The 18,151-nt window shown below is 42.6% G+C and overlaps 1 protein-coding gene across 2 annotated transcripts in view; it reads right to left on the minus strand.

Annotated features, from left to right (window-relative positions):
- Window positions 1-18,151, minus strand: part of C6H10orf90 (chromosome 6 C10orf90 homolog) — a 150,896-nt gene that overhangs the window by 94,779 nt on the left and 37,966 nt on the right. The window contains exon 1 of one of the 2 annotated variants that reach the window (XM_077930359.1): window positions 2,731-3,024. The exons of the other annotated variant lie outside the window; for it this stretch is intronic. Within the exon in view, the coding sequence (XP_077786485.1) occupies window positions 2,731-2,896 (166 nt within the window). The 5' untranslated portion in view covers window positions 2,897-3,024. Of the gene's footprint in view, window positions 1-2,730; window positions 3,025-18,151 lie in introns of those variants that run through there. 2 annotated transcript variants of the gene reach the window in all.

Raw genomic sequence — 18,151 nt, forward strand, 5'->3', positions numbered from 1 at the left:
CAGATTCCAGAGTGAGCTAAAAGAGGCTCCTGGGAGGAGCTGGACATTGCTGGGACATTGCTGGAACAACTCTTGGGTTGCGGCATCTGGCTAAAATGTTTTAAATGGTTCTAATTTTGGTTCCTCTGTTTTGTTTTTGTTGGGTTAAAGGTAAAGGGACCCCTGACCATTAGGTCCAGTCGTGGCCAACTCTGGGGTTGCAGCGCTCATCTCGCTTTATTGGCTGAGGGAGCGGTGTAGAGCTTCCGGGTCATGTGGCCAGCATGACTAAGCCGCTTCTGGCGAACCAGAGCAGCGCATGGAAACGCCTTTTACCTTCCCGCCGGAGTGGTACCTATTTATCTACTTGCACTTTGACGTGCTTTCGAACTGCTAGGTTAGTGTTGGTTTAATGTTTAGTTGGAGTTGGTGGTTAATTTGAGTATAACTGTAAAAGGTAAAGGTAAAGGTACCCCTGCCCGTACGGGCCAGTCTTGACAGACTCTAGGGTTGTGCGCCCATCTCACTTAAGAGGCCAGGGGCCAGCGCTGTCTGGAGACACTTCCGGGTCACGTGGCCAGCGTGACGAAGCTGCATCTGGCGAGCCAGCGCAGCACACGGAAACACCGTTTACCTTCCCGCCAGTAAGCGGTCCCTATTTATCTACTTGCACCTGGGGGTGCTTTCGAACTGCTAGGTTGGCAGGCGCTGGGACCGAGCAACGGGAGCGCACCCCGCCGCGGGGATTCGAACCGCCGACCTTTCGATCGGCAAGCCCTAGGCGCTGAGGCTTTTACCCTCAGCGCCACCCGTAAACTGTAAACTGTTTGTTATTATTGCTATTGGTTTTTATTTATTTATTGGTTTGTTTGTTGCTTGTATAGGGTATCTCGTTTTTTAATGTTTGATGTTTTGTTGTGTTTTATTTGTTGCAAGCCACCCAGAGTGGATGGGAAACCCAGCCAGATGGGAGGGATATGAATGAAATATTATTATTATTATTATGCAAAGTAAAAGAGGCATTTTGCCAAAGGCCAACTAAATCCACTCTAGTATTAAAGTCACAGTGCTAACAAGTTGCTTCAAACTTAGCAACTTTGTACTTAATTTCCCCCTGCAATCATCCTGTACATGTCTACTTGAACATAAATCTCATTAAATTCAACAGGGCTTACTCCCAGGTAAGTGAGTGTATTGCTTTTGGCTACACTGCCCTGTTGTTAAATGATTGCTTCACGTTGCTGCAATACATCATAGTCAATATTACCAGTATTTTTATCTCTCTAGATAAAACATATATGTATATGTTTGTTAGTTTTTAAAAAAATGTATTTTGTCATGAGGAAAGGAGAGTTGTCATAGATCACAAAGTCTGAGAGAAAATAATTACATTTTAAGCAAGGTGCATGCTAATACTGTTTTCACAGAAGAAAATTAGCCCCATTGTGATTTGTCGTCTTGTCTAGGAAGTTATTTATTCCAGCCTTTCTTTTAATGGGGTAAAATCTATTTTGCAAGCTGGCATGTGAGTTGAACTGAATTAATGCAAACCCATTATTTACATTTCGAGATACTTGTCTTTGCTGTGGCAGGGCATATGGGAAAATGTTAACAATTTCACTGGTGTTGACTAACAAATCAAAACTTTCAGGAGTTTTTTTTTAATACCCTGACTAATGGAGATAGATGCCTAACACCGCTCCCCCACTGTTTTGTGTCTCACAGACACAGCATCTGTCTTTTTTGCCATTGGAAAAACAAGATTCATTAATAACGTTGCTTTCAAATGATGTATAGCCGAACATACGTCCTGCAACACAATCCTTCTAGAAAGCAATAGTCAGACTACACAAACAACACTCCTAACAAACACAGGGAAATGTCTGGTGGCCATGACCTAGTGCTAAATATATGTTAAAAAAGGAAATTACACACAAACTACATGTGTAACTCTAAACCTCCTTACAACCTGCTGCAATCCTTTTCTGACATACCTGGGCGTAAGACCCATTCATCTTAATAGGGCTTACTTCTGACTAGATATGTATAGGGTTGACTATAATATCTGGATTCCTCTTGGTTACAATTATTTTGATTACAGGGATCTACAAGAACTTGGGTTTCGCAAGAAGTGGAATATTGAATATAGTTTCTTTTATTTAATTTAATTTTAGTTTAGAATAGTAATTTATATCCCACGTCTCTCCATTAAAATTGGACCCAAGGTAGTTTACAGAAGTAAAAACTTTTTAAAAATATTACACCGCATCACGTTCTGTGTAGATCAATAACATACATGTAAAAACACACACACTACACCGCAAAACTAAATGCATGTTACAAAATACAAAAACACAATAGCAAAATCCAGACACCATTGTGAGCCTTTAGTTAGCAACAGCAACTGTGTTGCTGTATACATTCAAGTTTATTTAATTTTTTTTAAAAGGCTGTTTGAAATGTATAGAAAATTACTGAGACTGAAATCCTATACACAATTACCCGGAAGCAGAATTTCTTCAACTCAAATGGAATTACTTCTAATAGACACATAGAGGCTTCCACTGTAAATCCTCAAGAATTGTGCTCTTTAAATTCTGCTTTAAATACTGGAGCCAGCCAGGTCTTTTCAAAAAGTTCATCAAATGTTGTAGTACCAACAGAAGCAACAAAACAAAACAAAAACAAAGCAAAGCATTGTTCAACTACAGTACTGATGCGGAAAGCCTGGAAAACTTGTACCAAACTTACCAAGGCAACACGGTTTCCCCCAGGAGGCATGGTTAATCATGAAGCAAATTTGAGATATAAAGGGCTTTCTTTCCTGATTCCTTGCTACAAGAAGCTTTGTCCTTAAATCCATCTGGTTGTGCCCTGCGCAGCTCAAGACCAGGGGTTTCCTTTTCTGAGAAGGCATATTTCATGTTGGTTTCAGTTTTATAAATGTTTCCCTTGGCTTGCTTTCGCTAGGCCGGCTGCCACTTGTTGCAATGGTAACAGGGGAAGCCAGGATCTGCTTTCTGCTCAGTCGGCTGGAATGAATAATTAACTCCCCCCCCCCCACTCCCCTCATTAGCATTCCATTCAAGCGACACAAATGAAGCAATTCATTTCTCTTTTTTGTCCTCAGAAGCTCACTGGATTAATGAGGGTTATCTAGGAGATAAGGCCCAGGCCTGCTGATTTCATTTAGCCTGATTGGTTAGAAACGGTGTATCCTAAATGCAGGGCCCCATTTGCCCGCATATCAATTTTTGGCTGCTGCATTTTTCAACCTTCTTCTGGCAGGAGATCTTACATTCAGCTAGGGAGGATATCTATCTGGCGGACGCCGCATGAATCTTTCATTTTTGCAACTTTAATATTTTATGCTGGCAGTGTTCTCTGTTTATAGGTGCTTTGTGGAGCCACGTGAAGGACAGGTCTAGCACCAGAAAATGCCCTTATATGTAACTTCCTCCTGGCCAGCAGGGCTAATTTGGCACTCCTGCCGGTGAGTTTGCACCACAACTGAATTCACCCCTCCAGCAGCTCACCTGCTGAAAGGCTGGGTAAAAGTGCCTCCACCTCACCTCACTGTGGACATAAACAAACCACTTACCGGTACTTTTCTGTAAGCTGCTTTGAGACATACAGTGAAAAGTGGGGCATACATTTTTTAAAAAAAATATGTAGGATAAATAGGTAGAGGACACAATCTGTATTGGCCTGGTGTGCCATCCCCAACGAAATGAATGGGAACAGCCCAAGAGTATACTTGTGTTTTTTAATGCATACTGCGTCTGTAATAACAACAAGGCAGTGTGCCTTATATACAGTCAGGCAACCAGTTCATTGAATTATTCACTGCAATTGGGAAGATCTAGGAGACATCTTTCTCAGCCCACTATCTGTCATCTTTTGGACCAAAGATTGAACCTGGGACCATCACTTTTGCTGCTTCCTTCCAATTTTTGGGTTTTTTTCTATATCTTTTCCAGAGGTTTTGTAGTCCTCAGGTGCACTAGATCAGAACACTCTGTTCCTTCTGATATTCAGCAAACCTCATCCCTTGTAATGTTTTCAAGAGCACTGAAGACCAATTTCTTCTCAAAGACCTTCAGTGGTTAAAGCATACTGGGGTCTTTGTGTTGTGGGTCTCCTGGATTTTATTGTTGTTTTTGATGTTTTTAGCTTTAGAGCAGCAATGGAATGAAGTTTTAAACTACAGTATTTAAATATTTTAAAATATACTGAGAAGTTGCTGTCACTGTCCTTTTAGATAGAGTTGCAAGTCGCTTTGTGGAAAATATTTCTTGAAAAGCAGGATATACATTTATGTGAAGCCATAAAATAAACCAACATTTGATTTCAGAAACCCTATTTCCTTATATGGGGCCAGGACAATAGCAGCTGGCTAGAATCAGAGAAGAATCTGGCACGTCAGGAACGGCATCTGAGAGAGTGGAAGAGGAGCTTGGAGGAATCTTAGCAAGTCAAAGGGGCATGGGACTATGATAGAATCTCGGCAGAAGTGAAACCAAAGAAGAGGAAGAAGGGTGGGACCTAGTAGAATCTAACAGGTCTAGCACAAAGCCTATGACAAAACCTTGGTTTTATTGCCTATGCAGAACCTATATTAACTAGGCCACATATTTGTACATAATAAGAGAAAGAGGATGGAGCAAGACTTACAGGCTTTATGGACTTAAATATCTGTTTGCTTGTTTTTAAATCACAACTATGGGCCAAGTGAAATAGCATTATTTTATACACCCATAAAGTAGAGTCTGTAGGACTTTATGATTTCTGCCATAAATGTCAATGGTGATCATCCTATCATCCAAGCACAAATGTTATTACTGAGCACTGAATTCAGGGCCCAGCATGTTCTTAGCACTTATGGCTGCAAATATCTGGAGCACTGCCTGGTGCCATCTCAGAGCCCACACATTGGGGGCAGAAAGAGATATCCAGGGCTGAGGCAAGGCTGTGTAAAACATTTTGCCCCCAACATGAGGCAAAGTGCTCCTTCATGGGTAGGAGAAGCAGAATGAATTGTGCAAATTGAGCCAATTTATACAGAACTTCCTTAAAGTAAAATCTGGTGTTTGTTTACTTATTTTGTTAATAATGTATACTGTCTTAAAGGCTGTCAGTGTTCCATTAGCCAGACATCATCAAATGGCAGAAGAGGCAAGAACAATTCTCAGGCTTGGATTCTTCTTCTGAGCAGCCATACACTACTAGAGCCTAGACTGCCACAGCAGGTTTCTCATGCAACCCTCCTTCTGTGCAGGCTTCTGTTTACATTAATTACACAACCAAATCCTTTTAGTGTACAAAAATTGCTTCCTTCTTCCCACAGATGCTTTGGCCACTGTCTAGACGAGGATTTAAGTACACTGATCCTTGTGTTTACCACTACTCCAGCATTAACGTTGTGCAATGCTGTTTTTGTCTCCTTGTGCATCAAACATGAGAAACAAATGTCTTTGCAAGGATGGGCAGAAGGGAGATAGTGGTGGGTTGCTGGATGACTTGATATATATTGGCAAGGGTTTCTCAGTTCCAGTTGTTTAGCAATAGCAACAACAGAAAGGCTTTTTGAATCCAAATAAGGCTGTTGGAATCCCTGATTTGTATTAATTCAGATGCAGATTTGTATACTAGCAGCCTCCTAGCGAGTGTTGCTTGGGAATTCTAAGACACACACACACACACACACAAAACCAGGGCAGGTTTGAAAATAGTGATTAAAAGGTTGAATCTGCTGACTTAGTTCAATATGGTGTCCTATTATATCTTAACATAGATGAAAACATGCTCCTTGATCTTGGGTAAAGGTAAAGGGCCCCCTGACCATTAGGTCCAGTCGTGACCGACTCTGGGGTTGCGGCGCTCATCTCGCTTTACTGGCCAAGGGAGCCAGTGTACAGCTTCCGGGTCATGTGGCCAGCATGACTAAGCCGCTTCTGGTGAACCAGAGCAGCGCACGGAAATGCTGTTTACCTTCCCGCCGGAGCAGTCCCTATTTATCTACTTGCACTTTGACGTGCTTTCAAACTGCTAGGTTGGCAGGAGCAGGGACCGAGCAACGGGAGCTCACCCCATCGTGGGGATTTGAACCGCTGACCTTTTGATCGGCAAGTCCTAGGCTCTGTGCTTTAACCCACAGTGCCACCCGTGTCCTTGATCTTGGGTAAAAGGTAAAGGTACCCCTGCCCGTACGGGCCAGTCTTGACAGACTCTAGGGTTGTGCGCCCATCTCACTCTATAGGCCGGGGACCAGTGCTGTCCGGAGACACTTCCGGGTCACGTGGCCAGCGTGACAAAGCTGCATCTGGCGAGCCAGCGCAGCACACGGAACACCGTTTACCTTCCCGCCAGTAAGCGGTCCCTATTTATCTACTTGCACCCGGGGGTGCTTTCAAACTGCTAGGTTGGCAGGCGCTGGGACCGAGCAACGGGAGCGCACCCCGCCGCGGGGATTCGAACCGCCGACCTTTCAATCGGCAAGCCCTAGGCGCTGAGGCTTTTACCCACAGCGCCTGATCTTGGGTACCATTGTGCAAATTTAGTTACAATATCTTAAGAGAGCTCCAAATGCACACTGAAGAATTTCACGACCATTATAGTAGATATGCAGGTCATCTCAGTGTACAACAGGGAAGAATAGGAAATTGGCTGTGCCCCCTTCAGCTGCCATTTTTCATCTGGCTGCACACACCCAGGCTTTTTGCAGGCTATTGATGGTAGGGAATCCCATGAGCAGTACTTCCACACATATTTGGTGGGTGAAATAGAGAACTTTGAACTGGCTTTTTGTGTGTTTCTGCTGAATCTTTGTTCATGAGCTGGCACAGACTCTCCCCCTGCCCCCATCCCTCTCAAAGTTTTCTGCTGCCTGTGGAAGCTGCTTATGGGCAAGGAGATCCTGAATACATTTAACCTACGTCTTTGAATGTGCAGATTTCCCCAAAGTCCATGCCTGAGTTGTGACTCAGGATCAGGGACATGAGAGGAAGCATTTCATACATTTTAAAATTTCATTCACTTTCCTTTTTAAAAAATGATTTTAAAAAAGGAAAGAAAGAAAGAGACATTTTACAATGTTGAACACATTATATGGGATATTAATATCAAATAGAATTGAATAAATAAAGCATGTTTTATTCCACAACCATCTTCTTATATCAAACAGTCTTATCTAAACCAAAGGCAACCGTCTCCCTTCAGCCTTTTTGACAGATACAAATAACTGCAGTCTGTTAAAATCTTTGCTTTAATTTAATCAAAGGAGGTATTTATGAAGCACTTTGCAACCTCCCAGAAGTCTGTGACACAGAAATTGGGCTAAATCAAATTAGCATTCTATATAAAGAGACTTGTGCCTTAATGATTGCACTCATAAGCCATTTGTACAAAAGAGGGCAATAATTTCCTTCCGTGTTATAGTTCTCCATAATAAGTAAGAGAAAGAGTAAATCAAGTCAGCATTTATTGTCTGAAAAGATAAGGCACCTGAAATAGCCTCTGTTTATTAATTTATTTTTCTCCTGAAAGCCTTTAAATTTAATACGAGCCATTTAATTGTCTAGTAAACATTTCTTTTCTAATTTGCTCACATCACTTTAGCAGAAATACATGCACAGGAGAAGAATGGAATGAAGGCCAAGGTCCATAGACATTCTCTGGTTCCACCGGTCCCAAAATGAACCGGATCTTTGTTACATTTGAATGAAATTCTATAGTTAGCATTTGTGAACTCTTACAGCCCAGAAGCTAACAAAGGGGTCGCCTTCTCAGGTTATGTTATGATAAAGGAAAATGAATTATGATGGATATGCCTTTTATCAACCACTTCTGCAGTGAATCAACGGCTATTTAACTGTGATGACTATCGATCAGATACAAGGCACTTGCATTCCTCTACCACCTCTTGCGTATGTTGACATAGGCGCCGACTCCATGGGGCTTGAGGGGGCCCGAGCCCCCTCAAAAATTCGTTTGGGGGGGCTCCGCCCCCCCAATAATCTCCGGCGCCCCTCCAGCAGAGCGCCATCGCCGCCCCTCCCCCAGCCCAAAATGCACAGGGAGGGGCGGGCTGCATGCCTCCTGCCCTCCCTCCCGAGCAAAAGCTCCACCCAATTTCCTTTGGAGCTGATTAATAGGCGCAGCACGCTCTCCCCTATTCGCTCACGAGGAGGCGGCGCCACTTTATTTGCATATTCATGAGCTTATTTATTATTCATGAGCTTTCCCGGGGCCCCCCAATATTTTTTATAAGTCCGCGTCCCTGTATGTTGATGCTCTTGCAGTCCCCACCCGCTTTGCTTGCTGTTACTCCAAGCCTTAATTCCCAGAAAGCATTCTCCTGTAAGTTGCTAGGAGCTGGATAAAAAGAGTCTGGAAGGGTAAGCCCAGAAATATGTTTGGCACATGTACCTTTAAAAAGCTGTGGGAGCCATTGGAAGAATAGCTGTTCACTGATCCTTTGTATCCAGCATGCAATTTCTTTGGTGCATTCCTGGCATTACTCGCAGCTCGTTTGATACTTATGGGCCCACATCAAAGCCCTCTCTGTGCAGACATTTTTAGAGCTCCTGTGATGGTAGTGGCAGGCTCTGGCCCTCCATGCAGGGGCGAAGGAAGGGGGGTGCGGTGGGTGCGGTCCGCCCCGGGTGTCACCACTGAGGGGGGTGACAAAATGCCGGTCGGCACTCACCACGGGGCCTGCAGTGTGCCCGAGCCGCGCTTCTCTCCTGGGAGAGACGCATTGGCTTGGGCGCACGCAGGCTCTGCGCTGTCCAAATGGTCCACCCGTTGCCTCCCCCCCCCCAGCTGTAGGATGACTGAGTGGGAGGAGGCAGGCAGACTCCAGAGGCCCCACGGTGCGCCCCGCCCCTATGGGTGGCTTGCCCTGCCCCTGGGTGCGTCGCGCCACACGTCTGAACGACTTCCTCCACCGCTGCCTCCATGCACCATGTACGGATTTCAGTTCCACAACCCATCATTCAATTTTTCTAATATGTTAAGTCACACAGGTTGTGTCCATACACACAGGTCATTATACAGATGTTCAAAACAACAGGTAGAGACTGGGCATGGAGAGGGAGCAGAGTCTACTGTCTCAATCCTTTGCTCCATGCATACAGTATCAGCTAAAATGAATCTCTGCGCAGAGATGGTATGACTGATACATCTACTGAAACTGACCCGTTGGTCCCTGAGACCAAATTAAATGCTACCCCAAGAACTACAAATAATAATTTAAACAAAAGGGAATCTCTAAACCCTTAAAATAAACAACCTAAGTGGAAATCCTATACAGGAGCTGTTTGCTGGGAGCTGTAGGGCATGGAGGAACCACCACTATACTGGCAGAACACAAGCTATGCTAGGCCAGTGGAAAGCACACCAGCAGAATACCTCAGGTATGCAGGTGGAACAAATGTACATCCCCTGCTATAATGGGATCTTCACAACCTGGTTCAATGACAGGGAATAGTTTTTAGCCTGACAGCCGCATTCCTTTTTGAGCAACCTTCTGGGAGCCACTTGCCAGTCATGGGTGGGGTCAGAGGCTAAAGTGGGTGGAGCAATGAATGTCAATGATCTTTTCCTACAGCAGGCCAGCATCTACACACACTCATATTCACACTTCTCTATTCTCCGTCCAGGCAAGCAAGAGGCTCTATCAGTGTTCAAGGACACATTCCAGCCAAGCAAAAACGTTTGTCGTGCAAAGCAGGGCCAGTGAGGAGGGTGATAACCTGGAGAGAAGTGGGGTGGCCTGGGAAGAGTTCCAATGGCCAGATAGGGTGGCTTGGAGAGACACACTTGGCCTGAGGTTTGTCACCTCTGCCTTAACTAACAGGGTAGTGCCAGCCCAAAATGTTTTGCTGCTTTAACTAAAACCCAGATAGTGCCTCTTGCACTTAAAAAGTATTGCTGTGCTATTCAGGCACTGATTTCTGCCCACATCTATTTCCATTCCTCGAACCCACACCATGCTGCCTGAAACAGGTCCCTTTTTTCTGCCACAGTACTGCTCTGGCCCTGAGCAAGGATGCATCCAAGAAGAGTGAATAAAAAAGAAGGAATCATACAATCCAGTATAGGTAATCGCTTTCTTTTGTTAGCACCATCCCCTGGAAACATTCAATTATGGCCTGCATTTCCAGTGTTTTCAAATGACGCTTCATGAACACATGAGAAATCCAGGAAGAAAAAAACAAAAACCAGCACAAAATTAAGCCCTATATTTTGCACAAGGCTTGATCTACATTTCCTTCTGTTTGGTACTTTCTGTCTTCAGTGACCAGTTTGCTAGGCTTAACTCTGCACTGTAACCCAAGGCGGAAAAATTCCCTTGAACCATTCCTTTAATTGCACACCACATTTTTAGGGTCACAGATAATTAAAGTATTTATTTCATCATGTTGTGAACTTTGAAGTTTGCCGTTCAAATAATGAAATGCATATGAAGCTGCTACAGATTCATTTTTTTTCCAAAACCCTGTTAAAGATACTGAGCCAAGCCAGGATTTCTCAACAGTTCCTTTCCTCAGTGTTTAAATTCTCCAAACTTTATGCCTTGTTTCAGCACTTTGTGAAGTTTTATTACTGTTGAAGGGCAGGACGCACTATACTTTGCACGACAATGGATGAATCCAAAGGCTATAGCGGTGTGAATAAATAATACAGCTAATAGTCCCAAGGACCTTAGAAGCAAGAGTGGCACCATTATCAGACTGCCTTTTGATAGCTTTCCCACATTGTTCAATAAAAGCAATTTGCTACTGATGGCTGGGGCATCCCCTAGTCACTGAAATAACAGGTAAGGTACATGATTCAATTTTTAAAACCTGTGCAGTTGCTCCATTTACAGTTATTGCTTGGAAACCTCATTGACACAATTCGGTGCTAAGGCACAGCTGTGTGTTTTCTCTATCCCCACTCAAAATTTACTGTAAACTGAGATGCATCAGACAGAATGGGGAAAATACACTCAATTACAAAAAAAACGGATCAATCCGTTTGTTCTTTACTCCTCCGACATCATTAATGCAGCATTCGGGGGAAAACATTACTCCCTAAAAAGCTTTAGAGTGCAGTAAACTGGGAACTTCTATGGGACAGACAAACTACACAAGGTGTGAAATATGTGAGAGAGTCTCTCTATTATTATTGTTGTTGTTGTTGTTGTTGTTTAAACTACTATAGAACCAGCTCTGAAGTGGATCGGGGCATTGAGCTGGTGGTAGACTCTTCCTCTAACACTGTTTCCCCAATTGAAATCATGTTCTCCCTCCAAAAGCTGCTATTGGATGGAGAGATGGGAATTACTGATACCATTGAAAACTAGTCTTCCTCTCCTAGGGATGCAGGAGAAATATGATTTCATTCACCATTAAAAGTGAATGTATCGAATTTGAACTTTCTGAAACATGAGAACCGAAACACAGCCTCCCTTCAAAATTTGCAAGCATTCAAATTTTGCAATGCAGTTCCCCAATTAAACAATGTTTACAAAAATGGTTATATTAGGTGACAGTATGCAAAACAATAAAAATATTTGTGAAAGCAACATACAAAATGCATTGTATTAGGAGAAAATGCTTGCAAAAATGTGTAGAGTAATCAATACTGCATACAAAAATGTGTTGCCAGGGGTATTTTGCACTAAAATGCTGGTGAATTTTCACAAGGACTTACAAAAAAAATCAGCAAATAGTTGCAGAAATATGCAGAACTGGATTTTAGACTGGAAAATTGGCAGATCCTTCCATCGCTAGACTTGACAAACTTAGATCCATTATTTTCAGTGGGTCTGAGTCTGAATAGGACTTAGTCAGACCCACTGAAAGTTCATAAAATACAACCCCATTATATTGTGCCTTTTCCCCTGGCCTGGCCAATAGAAGTTTGAAGAGGAAGCACAGATTTCAGCTGGAAAACTGGCACATGGACTTAAAACTAAACCCCAATCCAATTCACGCCTCCTCTCTCACCCAAGGCTCTCAACGCCTTGCCGCTATGTGGCATTCACCCTGAGACCTATAAGTGAGAATGGATGCACAACTAGGAAACACATGTGTTTTACAGAAGGGTCATTCACTTTAGTGGGACTCACATAGGTATAGTATTCTTAACAGCTGCAATGCATCCTACAGGAAAATACCCTTGTATGGTGAGTGATGAGAGCTCAGTGCTTTGTGCACAGAGGGTCTCTGTTTCAATCCAAGGTATCTCTCAAAAAAAGGACCAGGTAGTAGATGATGCAAAAAACTTTTGCCTAAGAGTTGGAGGGCAGGAGTTGCTGACAGTAAAAGGAGACAATCCAGGGTCTGGAAGGACAAAGCAAAGACTCTCAGGATGCTCAGAGTGAAAGGGCAAGAGAAAAATGAAGATGATGATCAGGGTTGTGGTAAATAACAAACTGAATGTGATGCGTTTGTCCCACTTCCCAGAAACATGTTATAAAAACATGGCAAATTCTCCGTAGATGGTGCCTCTAGAGACGTGATAAAAGCAATGTGTTAGCTTCATAAATAAAAGGGAACATTATGAAAATCACTCTCCCACCTCTTCAGTTTCAAAATTTCTGATCTTTCACCTTTCATGTATATTGGAAAGAGGGGGTGGAATTTATTTATGGGCGCTTTCCTATACTCAAAAGCAACCTTTGGATCTGTGAAGCAACAGAAAAGCCTAGTGATCAAGGACTCAGAGCAACAGCATCATGAATCTTTTCTCTGGTTTTTGCAAATACAGCTACCATGTGCCACTCTCTACTATGTGCCATAAGAATATACTTTCTTGGAAGTTTCTTTATCTGCCGTGAATCTGATTAACCCTCTCAGGCCCCAAAGCTATTGAAAGTGTTGGCACTGTGGAAAAGTTCCATATGACTGCTAATATTTATCACTTCCAGATATTCTGTTTCATGGCAGGTGGTACTTACAAACCAGGTGGTTTTCTTGACCAATAACAGTAATGGAGAAGGACTTCATTATTCACCATAACGGATTTCTCTCTTTTGTTTTGATTGTGGTGCCATTTCTCAGTGTTACCATCTTTATGAGAGCATTGCCCTCATAAATAAAATAATATTGGCACTCTGACCCTGGAAACTGCTAAATTTGGGGGAGTAGATGGAGAAAGGAACCAAAAGATTGCCACGTCTTAGCTGATGCTGCAGTTGTTGCTAGGCAGGGAATAGCTTCCCAGGGAGTTCAGATGGCTGGAAGGCCTGTTGTAAATTAAAAACTTAAAACAGGTCAATTAGGCTGAGTGATAGGATTATGTGCTCAGATTTAGAAAAATAAAACACCAATTTAGAGGATAAGGCACACTTGCTGTTCCCACTCCTATGGGCAGTTAATTTGATAATTTCAATTCTTTCCCTCCTTTCATAGCATTACTGTTTATACCTATAGCTTTATACATGTACATGACACTTGGCAAAAGCAGACAGATTCCCACCCCAGAAAGCCTAAAGTCTAAGCACCAAACTAGATGAGAAATGAACGGTTTCCCTGTGTTTTAGTTGGGGTATTTGGTTTGTTTTATACTGAAATGCTGTTGCAGGGGACTGTGGCATCAATCACAGCAGTGTGCGGGGATGTGTGCTTAAATTTCTCCCTGTGGATCACTCTTCCTTTCACCCCTCAGCTACTTTCGACCCACGGGGGGCAGATCCAATTCCTTTCCTATGTGGGGAGAAAAGCACCTAGAGGCTAGTTTGATTGGAAAAAGAGATTGCAAGGAAAGGGTTAAGCATGTCTTCCTCTCCCCACTGATACACTCTTCAAATTTATAGTTTTATATTTCTTGGTTAAAACTGGGACATTACTCCTGTATCTTGCCTAATTTCGTCCTAAATTTTGAAAAAGGGGCTTCAAAAGGCAGGGAGCGATCAAGGTAAGGGTAACAGGAAAAGAATATGCAGAAACGCCATTGTATTTAGTTAAGCTTAGTTTCTAAAGGGGTGAAAAGGGATAAACAGCTACGCTAAAGATTTGTGGGAAAGGTGTGCTGACAATTTGAAATAGCAGTGAATTAAATAATTTTAAAATTAAAACATATTTCAGTTCCTCAACCTGTGGGTCCCCAGATGTTGTTGGACTACAACTCCCATCATCCCTAGCTAGCAAGGCCAGAGTTCAGGGATGAAGGGAGTTGTAGTCCAACAACATCTGGGGACCCACAGGTTGAGAACCGCTGCCTTAAGCAGTCAGGAATATGCATCATAGGAACGAAGAAGCCACTCCTGCTGAAACTCACCAAAATGTCTAATAACTATCAGTTGGTTGTAAATGTCCTCTCTTTGGGCAAGCTGCTCAAAAAGGTGGTTGCTGCAGTGGCGGAGCTTCATGCTCCAGCACCGGGGGATGGAGAGCAGGCAGGGGCGGGGTGCCCAGTGTGGGCGGGGGGGGGGGCAGCTGCGATAGCATGCTGCTGGGGGCGGTGCGCTCCCCCCGCATTCCTCTTCCTCCACCAGTGGGTTGCTGTGGAACTACAGGTGCTCTTTTTCAATCAACAAATCAATCAATAGTAAGTTTCATGTAATGTGTACAGGTAAGTAATTCAAAATGTATACAGGACTAGGAAGTATAACAATGTAAATCCAACATCAATAGACCAGAAACAAGAACCCTCGCACCTCCTCCTAGAGTTCACGTGGATGGATTGGGGGGGGGGGATCACTGTTGACATGATCATACTTGTGTGTTATGGGTACACTTAAACAATGTTGCTCTTGGTTGTCTTCCTTTTGAAGGTAATTATTAGTCATGGTCTCAGAGTGTGAGAAATGTAGCTGTCATGGACACTGAAACACAATGTTCCTGAACACACATTATAAACATGTTCCAAACAGCCTAATTAATAGTCAGGGCTTTTTTCCCAGGGGGAATTCGCTGGAACTGTTTCAGAACCTCTCAGGTGGGTGCCATTGCCTTTCTAAGAGAAAGAGGGAGGCGTTCATGGTGAGTTCTGGAACCTCTTTTTCTAGAAAAATAGCACTGCTAATAGTCCTTTGCTTTTGCTGTGCCCTTCACTAAGTTTACTTGTAATGTCCGGTCTTCTTTTCTGCCATGGCAATGTGCTACAATTATTTCAGGCATGCCTCAGCTGTCTTCCAGTTCTTAGTGAGTTCCACCGGAACTACTGGCACTCTGAGATGAATCTGATAAACTGGATTCATTTCAGTTTCCTTTTAGACCCTGTTTTGGCACAGAGCTGCATTGGTTGCCCTTACAGATGTCTGATACCAGGAGAAAGACAGGGAGATGCAACCCGGCTGAGTCTCCTGAATCTTTAAGTAGCTTTCAATGCCACTGCCTACTTAGCCTTCTGGAACGTCTCTCTCGACTCAAATATGGGAATGGTATTTGGATGGTTCTGCTCATTCCTGAAGAGCCAATACCAGAAAGTGGTGCCAGAGGACAACTATTCAGCCACAAGTCATTTATATTATGGGGTTTCACATGGTTCCATCTTGTCCCTCTTGATTTTTTTCATCCAAGGCTTTAGAATAGGATGTCCTCAATGTGTAGATGACACACTCTCTCCTTTACAATTGATTGCAAGTGTTGAATCGCTACTTGGAATCAGAAGGAATTGCTGAATCTCTGCTTGGAATCACATATTTACTGTACAAGGGCCAGTAACCACTGGGAGGGATATTAGCAGCCATAGCCATAAATATCAATATATGCTGTGAGAAGGTGTTGAAGTAAGTAGAAGGTGGAAGGATTTATTAACTTATTTGTTATAGATAGATAGCCTGAAGATAGAAATCCTTCAGGTCCACTTATAGCATACTGAAAATAAAACAACAAAGAGGAAGAAGAAAGAGAAAGAAGGTAAAAATCAGGAAATCTGCAAGAGATAAAGCAACCTTTTAAAAAGCAGCAATAAAACAATGCTGTTTTTGCAAAATGACCAATTGGTTTGCTCCAATCATCTGCTTATATTTACATTATTTTAAAAGAGAGGACAGAGCTAGCCTTATAGACTTCTATGGATGGTATTCCATAGGAAGCATAGAAAAGAACAGAATGACAAAGTGTCCGATCCAGGGCTCTGAAACAATGACAGATATTGCAGTACACCATATATGTGTCTTGATATGGAGCAATGTACCAGTCCCAACTATGGTAATGCAGAAGTAAATCCCATTGTTTTCAATGGGATTTCTTTCAAGTAGATGTGCATCAGATGACCATCCATATGCTCCTTGTTTCCATTAATTTACATAGAACTATAGATCAAAACTGGGTAGGTTGAACTCTAGAGAGTCAGTAGCATTTCTCAACCTACCTCATATATAAACTTTGATACAGTCCTTTTGCATCTTCATTTTCATTTGCCTACAAGTGTGTACGGTTTTTAAAACAACAACAACATGGTTTTACACCACCTTTTAAAGCACTTATTTAATTAAGTGGCTCTTTTCAGTGCACTGTTCCAATTAGGGTTGGCATGTGAGTCAGTCTTTTGGAAGGAAGCAATCATAAACTCTAAGATGGGTTTATTCAGCTGTAGCATTTCTAAGCTGATTTAAGCAGTTTGTCAAAAAGTGAGTGAAATTAATTAGTTTACAACACGGTTTTACTGTTATCTAGCATTCAGCAAAAACTGATGCAAACTAGTGAAATCTCATCCATCTAAATCTACATTATTCAGTTCTCCCCCTAGTACCTAACCCAAAGACCGTTATTTTGTGCTGGAAGGTTAGCTATGATTTGTATTTAGAATTAGCATAATTATGATGCACTCTCATATATCAATCAAATGAACACACATGAGGCTCAGTACTAAAATGCAGTCATTCCTAGGTATGCTTGGGCAAAATCTAGAAATATTCACCCTTTTTAGGTAAACACAACAAGCACACATTCTTTTCAACTGTACAATGCCACCACGAGAAAAAGGAAGGAATCTATCCTTTCCTCTGAATCTCGATAGCAAAAACCAACGTGGCATCCTCAGACAGCTGCCAGAGACTGAGTGGGATTCCATTTTAATTACAACCCTCGAGTAACACTGCATCAGGGGCATTGTGGGGAAATTAAAATGGAAGAAGAGCACCATCACTGCATAAGCCTGCCTGAAGGTGGGAGAAGTTAGCTGGCATGGGCTAGGGCCAAGGAAGTGCTCAAGACTAGAGCCTGCCCTGCTTCTCATTTCTAACTGACACCTGTCTTCTCATCATTCACCTCTCAACCAGCTCATATGAGCTCTCTTCATTAGCTTTTTATCCATTCTCCCACAAAATTCTTACCTCCAAAATCCCACAATGACTGTGCTTACTTCTTATCTCTCTGTCTCATATTCCAATATTCCTGTCTGGGGCCTTTCCTCCTCCAGCTCTACAAACCTCAACCACTCCAAGGTCTTCTACTCATTTATGACACATACACATCTGTCACCTTGAGCCAATTACAACCTCTCAGCCTAACCAACCTCACAGGACTGTTGTAAAGAGGAAAAAAATATGTGAGGAAAGGGATCTTGTACAACACCTTTAACAGATAAATGGAATGAAATAAATGTCTTTGTTTTCATTTGAGAAATGTTGGAGGGAAATGTTCACAACCAACTTCTTTCATGGAATATTTGGCTCAAGCCTTATCCTTACTGAAACAAAACCTAAGTAGACCAAGCTGATGGAATACACAGAAATGGCAAAGACTGATGGGAAAGATCAGAAATCAGGAAGACCAAGTATTCTTAAAAGATTGGAATAACTTCTTACTATACTTAAAAGACCACTGTAGACAGTTAAAATCATCGGCAGGGATACAATTATACTCGTAATGTGAAATGAACTTTGGTTACTATGATTACATAACAGATGGATAACAGAAAAAGATGCAGGAAAAAAGAAAAAGACAAAATCTTTAGAAAAGGAACCCATGGAGGGAGGGGAGGAGGTCCGAAGGTTCGAAAGAACCTTTTTATTTTTATGCTTTAGAAATGTTATAGTGATTGTGTATAAATTTATGTAAAACCAATAAAATTCGGGGGGGGGGGGGACAAAACCTAAGTGCACAGAAGTGCTCCCCAACCCACCCCCATTGAGGTTTAGATTGTAAGCTCCTTGAGGCAGGAACCTGCGTGCTTATTACTCAACAAAGTGCAGTGAACACTGGTCTCAGGATATGGTCAGAAAGCACAT

The sequence above is a fragment of the Podarcis muralis genome, chromosome 6 (genome assembly GCF_964188315.1).
Source record: "Podarcis muralis chromosome 6, rPodMur119.hap1.1, whole genome shotgun sequence".
Taxonomy (NCBI): domain Eukaryota; kingdom Metazoa; phylum Chordata; class Lepidosauria; order Squamata; family Lacertidae; genus Podarcis; species Podarcis muralis.